This window comes from Nothoprocta perdicaria, unplaced genomic scaffold (genome assembly GCF_003342845.1).
Source record: "Nothoprocta perdicaria isolate Ctin4 unplaced genomic scaffold, notPer1 scaffold_45, whole genome shotgun sequence".
Taxonomy (NCBI): domain Eukaryota; kingdom Metazoa; phylum Chordata; class Aves; order Tinamiformes; family Tinamidae; genus Nothoprocta; species Nothoprocta perdicaria.
This window is the reverse complement of record NW_020455699.1, coordinates 4,035,245-4,046,451: the sequence shown is the minus strand read 5'-3', so window position 1 is coordinate 4,046,451 and position 11,207 is coordinate 4,035,245. Positions and strand designations below refer to the sequence as shown.

At 42.0% G+C, this 11,207-nt stretch overlaps 1 protein-coding gene across 1 annotated transcript in view; it reads right to left on the bottom strand.

The window, feature by feature from the left end:
* Positions 1-3,715: 3,715 nt before the first annotated feature.
* The window catches only part of ROR2 (receptor tyrosine kinase like orphan receptor 2), a 45,341-nt gene continuing 37,849 nt past the window's right edge, over positions 3,716-11,207 (bottom strand). The window contains exons 7-9 of the mRNA XM_026046590.1: positions 9,853-10,098; positions 8,093-8,295; positions 3,716-6,472 (exon numbers count right to left, since the gene is read on the bottom strand). Coding sequence (XP_025902375.1) covers positions 5,030-6,472; positions 8,093-8,295; positions 9,853-10,098 — 1,892 coding nt within the window. The 3' untranslated portion in view covers positions 3,716-5,029. The remainder of the gene's footprint in view (positions 6,473-8,092; positions 8,296-9,852; positions 10,099-11,207) is intronic.

Below are 11,207 nucleotides of genomic sequence, written 5' to 3'. Positions count from 1 at the left end.
AAATGTGGCAATTTTAATCTGGCTTCTTTCTAACTCCACAATATTTAGAGCTAACAAAAGAACCTCAGGAACAGATGTGTTGCTTCCAATTTTAGCCACAGGTCTTAAAAAAGGACAGTTAAACCATCAGGTATGCTGTATCTGAGATAAAGCAAAGTTCCTCTTTCAGATCAATAGAAATGAGAAGTAACTGCATCTGATTCTGAGTACCTTCACAATTGTATAATTTTAAATTCCGACTCTCCCGGAGATTTATAACCCTGTAAACCTCGCACTATTTCCAGCGCCTGCCATAACCTCGGTTATATTACTTCCCTCTACTTGTGCAACCTTGCAGTGCTCAGCTAAGATTTAGAGCCATGTCTTCATAAGTATTTCATTTGTAAGCAGCAGCGGGAGCCAGGATTAGGAAGAGCGCCAGGGCTCTGGAGGAGCCCGAGGGGCTGCAGGAGCCTTGGGCTGGGACTGTCCTGCGTGTGGAGTGGCCCACGCGCTTAGCTTTAGAGGGCCTGGACCTTGCTTTTCAGCGAAGCATAGCCCTGTAGGCTCTGCACACTACAGAGTGGGGAGAGCACCCCCGAAAGGACCGTCTGCCTGAAAAGTCATTTCCAAGGACTGTTTTGTRCACGCATGTCCACGTGCATACATGTGCACATATCTCAGCCTGAATGCAGAGTTATGACACATATCCCAGGCCATTTTCCCCCCTGAAAACAAAGACTTTGCCCAGGGGTTTCTCATATTCAAGGTCACATATAAGCTAGGGGATGCAGCAAAGCCTGCCGTTGAGGGATGCTGCCAGGGCAATCCCTTAGGAGGGAGGTAAGGGATGTGGTGGGGACAGCACTGGCACCAGCAGGGCATTTCTGGCTCCTGCTTGCCAGGCCCAACCTTGATGCACAGCTCCAGCATTTCTTGCATGGACGGCAGCAAAACACTGTTGACAATAGTTTGGCCCAGCCACTATGCAGACATAGCTCCTCCAACTCCTCCTGCTGTCCGTGAGAGGGAAAAAGAAAAATCTTGTTTACTGGCTTTCCACTGACAATTGTATGAGGCTTACTCATACAACAAGGGCATACATTTCTCTTTCCAATAAGGATGTCTGAGGAGTGTACTTGATAACCTCAAATAGAGGACTTTGCTAGTGTTTTTTTCTTCACATTTGTTATCTGGAATGCCATCTTGGAGAATARTCTGTGATGGAGTTGTCTTGTCTAGGAGCTACCCTTGTTGCAAGGTCAGACTATGACTTACAGGAGAGTAAAGCCTGACCTTACTTGAAGGGGTAATCAGACTTTTAGCTGGGAGTTTCATTCTCATCTTGTTTTGGRAAACACTTCAGGGTCAGTGTCTGATATCCTCTGAGAACACCACAACTCAATCAGTGTCTTTGAGCTCTCCCAGCAAGCCTCAGACTTCTTCCTGCTGATCCCATGCTCTCAAAGAGAGAGAGAGTTTCTCCCAACAAGGGAGATGAAGATGATCTTATTAACTCCTTAGAAAACAGAGAAACATGATTCAAATTCATATTGCTAGTTTGAAGTTTGAAGGGATGTAACCATCTTCCTTTGAAAATTATTGTCATGCCCTAGCCATGACAAATACAGTACACAAGGGATTCATATCTCACCTGGAGGCATGTCCCTCCGACTCAGTCTTTACGGAAGTTACTAGACAAAGCTGAAACAGTGGCCTATCTAAATACATAATGGTAAAGGAATAAAACTGCCTATCAAACTTGGTAATAATAGGGTAAATTTGTATATATCAGTTTACAGTAAATAGGGAATCCTCAATTTTATTGTGCATCTATTTATACATTTTATTATTATTATTTTAATTTAAATAGTCCCAATAGTTAGAATAAGTGAATGCATTCAGCAATAACTTGGGTGCTGGATTTTACTGGATTGGATTCAGCCTAATGCTATTGCCAGTCTGCTTTACCATGGAGCAGGAAACATGCACATTTGCAAATACCTCACCACTTGAATTTTGACACCACCATCACCAATSCCCGCCATGTCCTTTTGCAATGCCTTCCCCAGTTCAACTCCCCCACCACTCCCCTTGCTTTTGCACACAGTGACCCATTCATAATGTCCAAGTCATGTCCCGTGTCCTACCTCACCACTTTGTCCCATCGACTTCAGAGGTCATGAGCATGTACTGCACAGAGCCTGACAGGATCAGACACCTGCACCACATCAGAGATACAGGCTGGAGTACCTGCAGCTCAGTGTCCTGGGGGAACATGCTCCAGGGCCCATGGTCATGGTCATGGAGACTGGGAGGAGATACACATCACCAGGCACCACCTCCTGTCCATGGTGTCCATGGTGGCATTAGTAGGTGGCTCTGTGTAGGTAGTACATACCTTGTCCATGGTGTCCATGGTGGCATTAGTAGGTGGCTCTATCTTCTTTTCGCAAAGTCAGCTCCTATTTTCTTGGAAAGATCAGAGAGCCTGAGGAAGAGCAGAGGACCAGCAAGATGCTAAAGCAAGCTGTTGACAACTGCAAAATACCCTCAAAACCACCTTACCTTCTCTTGGCTATCCAACCACATACTGCCCAGGAAAGTACATCCTACAGATGCACGTCAGGAAACTTCTCTGCAGTTGTTTGCAGATCACCAAGGCTGGCACAGAACACCAGATACTTCTCTATTGTCTCTCAGAGAGTGAAGCCCTCTTGGTGGAGATGGGAAACCTAAGGTAAAAGTTCAGATTACCTTTTCTGATGGCTGTGATATATGGGCTTGAATTTACAAGACTTGAAGAGACTAAGAGTTTTCTGAACTGCATGAAGCACCAAAAGTCTTAATGGAGCCTGACTGTTGAAAGTGGGGTAAACTTCAGCCCATGCTCTGCAGAAGCTTGCACTGGCTGCCACTTATGCACCTACTGCTTCTCTCCTCTTAATCTGTGGTGTAGCTGGACCACCTAGTCTCCATTTCCATTAAATTAGAAAGGAAAGAAAAGAAGTTACCAAATGGAATACATGAACACGAGAAACCTAGAAGAAACAAAATAAATACTTAAAGTAAATGAACTTCACATTTATTATTTATTCTTTATTTATTAATAGCACCCAAAGCTACATTATATTAACACAAGCAATAAAGCTCTCATGTTTTTTCCTACCAGTGCATTTCCAAATCCAAGTGAAGCGCTGGAAGCAAGTACTGCTGCCATGCCTTCGACACAGGCTGTAGGTCATAATGATGCATGACATGTAAGTGAATCCAAATGCAATAAAAAGTTGCCGCTTTGATATGAAACCTGCAACCACAAGAAACAGTGGCCCTTTCTTCTTTCAGAAAGTACCGTGATAAAAACAACAGCCATAGCAATTATAAAAGTAACATACTTAATCATACTTTTTGCATCACATTACTGAATACTCCAAGTGTTGGACTTGCAACTTATAGCTATAGTGTGTATAAGCTACAACAATGCTACAATGAGAATGTGTATTGTTTGTATTACAGAAAGAGTCATGAAATGTATGGACCTGTCTGCATGTTTTACAAAATGAACCAGTTATACAATCAAATTTCACCATGTGTGAATGCTGTAATTGGTTAAATTATAAAGTCTTTTTTTTCCCCAATATCCACGTATTTCCATGAAAAAAGTATATAAAATGTAATAAAACATAAATTACATTTAAAGGTCTGTACATGATTCATATTGCAAATAGAAGCACAAAACCAGCATTCTATACAATGTTGYTCATTTTGGTCTTCTAAAATTCAAAGATTCATTTTCACTAAAGAGGCAGGAAATAAGCATGGCTTCACATGCAGTCCAGCACTAATTGCAGTAAATCAAATGAGTTTATAACCCTGCACAAAGCCAAACCTTTACAATGCAAGTACATGTATCTGGAGCCCTTTTCTACACTTGACAACCAACATGCAGTTGGATTGCTGAATTAGTGCACACCTACCATATCTCCTCTTTTGGTTAAGAGTGCATTAAGGCTGCTTGCTGCTAAAATATGCAGCAGAGGAGTACATTCATCCACAAGCACAATCGGTCACACTCATTTGGAAGTTTCCATCACAGTCGTTCACTGGGAACAACAGAAAAAAAAGAAGAAGAAAAAAAAAAAAAGACATCCCCTTTCCTCTCATATGGATACTCTAAATGCATGTGTAATTGATCCAAAATCGTTTGGATCAATTCATACAAGCAAATTCAATCAAGGTTTATTAAAGAAAGGACAACTTCAATTCTGGCTTTGGAAGTCCCTCAGCTGCAAATCACTGGAGGCTGGGAAAATCCTTGGAAAGATAACACTATATGTTTGCCCTGTCCTTATACTCTTCCCTAAGCAGCCACTAATGGCTGTCTTTGGAGACAGACCATTGGGCTAGACAGACCCATGGTCTGACACTGCACAGCAATTCTGATGTTCAGTTTCCCTACTTTTATGACTATAGTAACACAAAAAATGGATCAATATTCTCAGCTTGTTAATTTTTTCAGTCTCAGAAAGCAAAAAACAATCTTGTGTCCATTATATCAAAGAGTTAAATACTATATACTAAGCTGTCCATCACATCCAGGGTACTTTATGCTCAGAGCAATTCTGTAACTGTAGCTTGATTCCTTTTTGTATTACTGGTTTAAGCATAATTCATTAACATTACACTCACATATCATGATATACATGATGTGCAATGCTACTCTGCAATATGTTGCACAGCAACAGTACATTATTGAAAAGCAGCTTCCCTCCAGAACTGTAGGACAGTAAAAAAAGACTAAACCCAGCAATTCCATACCATCATATTTGCAAGCTCTGAGAATGACAACGGTCAATGACCTGGTACATCATTATTGCTGCACTTTATATGGGTGTAGATTTTTGGTTTTGTTTCGTTTGTTCAGATCAAAATTACTGATCTTAAGTATTACTGATCTTAAGTATTACTGATCTTAAGTATTACTGATCTTAAGTATTATTGATCTTAAGTCTAAGGATCTACAATTCTTCTAGTAAAAAGGCCAAATTCATTAGGCTTCCGATTGAATTTCTGCTTCATCCATCTGAAGCGTGTCATTGTCACCCAGTAACTCTGTTTCTGGCACTGAGCCTTCCTCTTCYTCCTCCTCCTGGACGGGATTCTGGGCGATATCTTCTGTCCCGTTGTGTGTGTCATCTGTGCCCTCCGAGAGCAGAGCGGCCCTGTCGGCCATCGAGGCGTTGGAGGGCGCTGTTGTTACATAGCCTGTGCTGGTTGATCCGCTCCCACTGTGGTGGGAGCCCGGTTTTGGAATGATCTGCGGAGGCAGCTGCTGGGGAGCCATTTGCATTGGAATCTGGACAGGGTAGAAATTTGGCAAGTAAGCACCATAGGCAGGCATTGGCTGATAACCGTTGACTGGAATGTAGAGCTGAGGAGGTGGGACCATTGGCCTCATCTGCCCTTTCATTTGTATGAACTGCGGCTGAGGGAAAGCTTGAGGTTTCTGCTTTGGTCCAACATACCTAGCATTGCTGACGTTACTAACTGGGCTCGTGCTGAGAGAGCTTGTTTGAGTGGTGTTGCTTGCCCCAGAGGTTTGTGCTGAGCTGTTGTAATTAGAAAGGTTTCCCCATGTTCTTAGTCTGTTGTGTATATCTTTGAATCTTGGTCTTCTGTTGGGGAATTCATTCCAACACTCCAGCATCAAAGTGTATATCCACGTGGGACATTCGTCAGGACAAGGCAAAACCTGACGATTCCTGATCATCTCAATGACATCCTGGTTAGAATAACCACAGTAAGGTTGTAGACCATAGCTGAAAACTTCCCACAACACAACTCCAAACGACCAGATATCTGAATCAATAGAAAACTTGCCATACATAATAGCTTCAGGGGGCATCCATCGGATAGGACGAAGGGAATTTCCCATCAGTTTATAGTAATCCGCAGCGTACACTTCCCTGAAAAGGCCTAAATCAGATATTTTCACATTGAGTTTGTCAAACACCAATATATTTCTAGTGGCTAAGTCTTTGTGGACAACGTGGTGGCTTGAAAGGTATTCCATTCCTGCAGCTATCTGAGTCACGATGTGGAAGAAATCTGCTGGTTCCAGAGTGGATTTGACTGTCTTGTCATCATCTGTGCTGCCAACATCAGAATGGGGAGATCTCATCACCAAGAACTCGTGGAGGTCACTGTGGGAGCAATAGCTAAATATCATGCTAATGGGTTGTTCCTTTGTCACTATTCCTAGCAAACAAACAATGTTTGGGTGCTGTAATCGTGATCTCATCATTGCCTCATGTTTGAATTCTTCACGAAGAGATAGTTCCGCTTTGTCTTTAAGTGTCTTGATAGCAACGGCCTGTGTCTGTTCACCTGGTGCCGTACCAAAGAGATGCCCCTTGTAGACTTTGCCAAACCTCTCTTCTCCTAGCTCCTCCATAAAACGCACTGTCGACAAATTGATTTCTTTAAGTTTAGCCTGAAATGGAAAAAAAAATAAAGGGTAAAAAACACAGTRCTTTCTAAGCAACAGAATCTTTTACTAAAGAGAAGCTTCCAATGGTTAGATGCTGTAAGAAAGATAAATTGGATGAAAATGACTTTCCAGCTTTTTGTATACTCACAACAGCTTATTGATTTTACAGTTAACCTTGGAACAAACTACGCCATTATCAGATGTGTAAATTAAATTATGCTGCAAGATGATGAGTATAATTATTTTTACAAAGTAGCTACCGTATGCCCTGCAAGCTAGAAGACTAATCAATCAGGATCAAATCTGGCAAATAACGACACTTATTAGCAGCAACTGCCTCTGCCCCCGAGGTCTCCCCAGACTGCACTGTTCATTTGAGAGCCATCAGGAGAGCCGTAGGCACAGGAGACGGCTGCCCCGGGAGGGCAGCCTGTCCTCCTGACAGAAGCAGGAACAGACCCTTTCTCCTGCAGTTCCCCACTTTCAAAAATGACTTTCTCTCTTCCATTGCGCTGCAGGTGCAGGCATTGCCCATGGGCAGCAGCACTAAATATCACTGCTGAGATCCCTTCTGATTCGGGAGGGGACGTAAGAGGATGAAGAGGGAAGGAGCAACTCTCCACTATGGGAAAGAAAAGAGTGGTATAAGTTGAGTAAGAAATTCCCAGAGAGTTCTTGCTCCTGAGACCTGGCAAGGAAACCGAGGAGTCTGCAGGTGCATTTGGTGGGTCCAGCCTGAACCACGGAACCAAGGAGCCCCTGGCTGAGCCACCACTTTGCACCATAGCAGGAAGGCAGGGCAAAGTTGCAAGCAGACTCTAAAAGGTGATCTGCGTACACACTGCAATTTTAGTAGCCAACAGGCTGTAAACTGGACCAAACAGACTCCATGGAACCTAGACTTGGCCATTAAACCTCCCCCTTAGAGAACAAAATCACCACAATTTGTTACAATCTGTAATACTCATTTTTTCCTCTACAGTTTCCTGAACAGATGTTGCCAATTGTTCCAAATTGAGCATTGTCTTTGTGAAACACTGCCCAGTAAAGGTTACAATTAAAAATTCAATAGTAGATCTGAACAGGATCTTAACATGGGCATAACTTAGCCCAGAAAAGTATTTTCAGGAGCTCAGAATAAAGACAGAAGTTCAAAACTAGTCTTGTTTCACTGGCCTTTGTGTTAGACATACTCAGAGTCAAATCCTGTCTCCATGATGGCTCAGATAACCAGAAGATGAAGCAGACAGACGAGAAAAGAAACCCCGTCATGCTTTCTGCTTGAAATAAAWAAACTGTCAGCAGCATTTCAAGGAGTGAAAACAAGCTGCTAGCTGAAGACTGGATCAGAAACAACATTTCTAGTCACAGAGACGAGAGGCAAAATGGGGACTGGTGGGTGACTGCAGATGCTATAAAAATATTTTGTACTGAAAGTTATTGCTGGAGGCTTCTAGGCACAAATAGCATCTGCAAGACCTGGTTTCTACTAAAGTGGWGGCTAGCACAAAATGAAAAGCAGGACCCTGACAACATGACTCAATTTCAACATCAAAACTGTGAGTTGCTGAAAGTCACACCACTGCGGGAAACTGGGGCCTAAGTACATTCTGCAAGAAACACCTGTTTGTGCTGATTGATGAGTGGCATTTCCATGTCCTGGCTAGGAGATGCCATCAGCTGACGACGTTGGGGTGTTGCAGCAGATGCCTTTTGCTTGTTCCTGCACATGCAGACCAAGAAGAAAAGGCAGGCGATAACCAAAGGGATAGCTATGCTGGGAACCAGGATGTAGAGGATTCCCATTTTGCTGTTGTCACGTGGACCTGTAAGGTACAGAAAAAGTCATTGGTTACAATCAGCATTCTTAAACAGTAACGAAAACCAAAAATCACTAGATTCTGTTAAATGAAAACAAATTTTAAACATAAAGAAACTCTCTACAATCTGAAAATGAATCTGAAAATTCTCCCACAGAGTATTTTTCCTTTAGATATTTCAGAAAAATCTGAATGAACACAACATCAAGCAGTGTGATGATAATGCCCGATTTTAATACAGACTACTTTGAGTGTACTAGTGCACAGTGCATCTTGCATTATTTTTGTTAGTGTTTATTGTGTGCAGAATACAGACATCAAAATCATTGCATTAACTTGCTCAATGGATATAAATCCAGTGAATAGTTCTCCTTATAGTAAAGTCTCAGTGTCATAAAGTGCAGTGCAACATGAGCACGCACAACCCATTCAGCTTCAGCCATTTCATCAGCACTTTGCCCTCTAATTTACTTCCACAGATGCCACTTTTGCACAGAATAGATCTCACCTCTCACTGCCAGGGACATTGTGTGCTTAATAGAATTAAAGTGCTTTGTTAACACAGGTTACAATAAAAGAGATGAAAGGGCCATTGATACATATAATAGGACTCTTCGAAACTTTCTAAAACACTTTTTCTTGGTGTTTAGAGATGACAGGACAGCTCATTGACATCCAAAGTGCTTGTTGGAACTGTCTGGGTTATCTTCTGCAAACCGTGGTTTTGCTATTTGTGACTGCTGCTWTCACCACAACCACATCCCAATGTGATCTTTACATCATGTTACATGCAATGAAGAAATTTATTGTATATGTCAAATGCAATTGCTGAGAGAAAAAAAAAAAAAGTGAAGTAACTCAGAAATTTCTTCAGTTTTGAGTGCCCTTAGGTACCCAGGAAATCTGCAATTAAATCACTTGTATGGCTTCCACAGTACATTTGCTGCAGCAGAAAACATGTTTTTCCTCCTAATAAGCACAGTATTAAGTTGCTTTGTGGTCTCTTAAGACTGTTAGCTCKTCAACAGCTCTAGAATGAACTCTGCACCAGTAAGGAAAGTAAACAGGACTGTATCATCAGGCTGAGAGAGGCTGCTGCTGATTTTTCCTAACASTAGTGCAGTACTGACCCAGAGGCAGATAACATAAGGCATTTATGATAAAAATCACCATTTTCATGACTTGTGTGCTTTTACCACCAAGCACAGTGCTWTATCTCCCTCTACAGGATCTGAAAATCTTTGCTGCCTGTAAGATGCTGAATGGAGCAAAAATACACTAATGCGTGGCAYTTAGCAAGTTTGAAACCAAACAATGTTATCTAGTGTCATGAATTATCATYTCTGTTTAAGCCTTCAATATCTAATAAAAAAGTAGCATAGTATTTCACTTACAAGCTCTGCTCTCAAGCCACTGCTGCATGAGYACAATGCAAAACAAGGGTGCTTCCTGATAAAAATCACATCTCGCTAAGTGAAGGACATTTTTAACAACATGAAGCATTTAAAACCGCAAAGAATTTAGGCCAGGAGTAAGGGGGGAAAAAAGAAAGAGAATACATACTACAAGAAGGTACGTCACACAGTTCCATGCGTACGTTTTTATTCTTTGTAAAACACCAGGGCCCATCCATCTGGCCGCCGGGGTTTCGGCAATACGCATGCCCACCACCCAGCTCTGGAAACTGGGCGCTGCTCAGGTCGTGGATGTGAGGGCTCTGAGAGTCCCAGAGCTGGCACGTGTGCCCGGATTTGGTGACGCTGACCGTYCCTCTGTAATCCGCTCCAGAGCCGTTGTAGCACTGGTGATCTGCAGCGCAGGATGGGACAAAASTTAGAATCAGGAAAATAATGAGCAGCCAGGAAAAACAAAGCAGTTRAAGCACATTCATCGCGCGTCCATAAAATGAAGCACATCAGGATTTAAGTACTTAAATGTAGGTATTTCAACAACAGTTGCTTTTTGAAATTTCAGCTCTGTTCTTACCTCTCCTCATGGATATTTTGAATTATGCCCTTGAATGTCCCCATCCTACCACTATACATATGCCACTCTACATAAAATCATTTAGTATCACTGAATGCATGTGACTATCAAGCACCATGCACATTGGGCCTCTAGACATACAACAAGAAGAGTAGAAATCTCCTGATGCTAACAATGTAAACACAAAAAAAACACTTTTTGTTTCTCCTAATCTTTCTATTTTCTCACACTGCTTACTTCCTAAAGAAATTAGTACTGTGGGTTTTTGTGGGTTTTTTTTGGTTTGTTTGTTTGTTTTTTAAATGTGTCTTACTAAATTTTCCTTCATTTCTCTTTTTGGGAAAAAAAAAAAGACCTTCAGCAGGTACAAGAGAGTGGTCTACATAAGCAAAGACTGGACTCTTATCTTTATTCTGTCTCAGTTTTCCTGYATGGTTTTGCATGCCTGTCTGCCACAAACATCACCCAAGCTGAACTGTGCATYTCCCCACACGTTTGCAACATTACATTCCCTGCTCTACCGAGTCTCCTTTCCCAGGCCTCAGGAATCCAACCCTCTCAAAACTTCCGCTTTCCACTTCCTACAAATATCAAGGGTACTTAACTGGAGTTGTTCCACTAGAGGGAGTAACTACTGGTTCTGAGTGCCAAAGACAACCACGCTTTCAAATCCATTTGCCAGATTTCAGATGGGTTGTTTTGATTCTCATTCCTTTGGGTTGCTACCTCTTCCCTGGCTGATCTGGCTCTGTCATCACTTTCTCAGTTAATTCTGCTTTTCATCTCCAAAGCACTAATGCCATACTGTTTGGATCTAGTTTTTCATKACCTCACTTTAACCATGACCTCACTTTAACCATGACCCCTGCTCCTTAGTCTGGCTTCAAAAAACTTATACTCAGAATGAGCTGAGCACACTTTACTCTTAAACT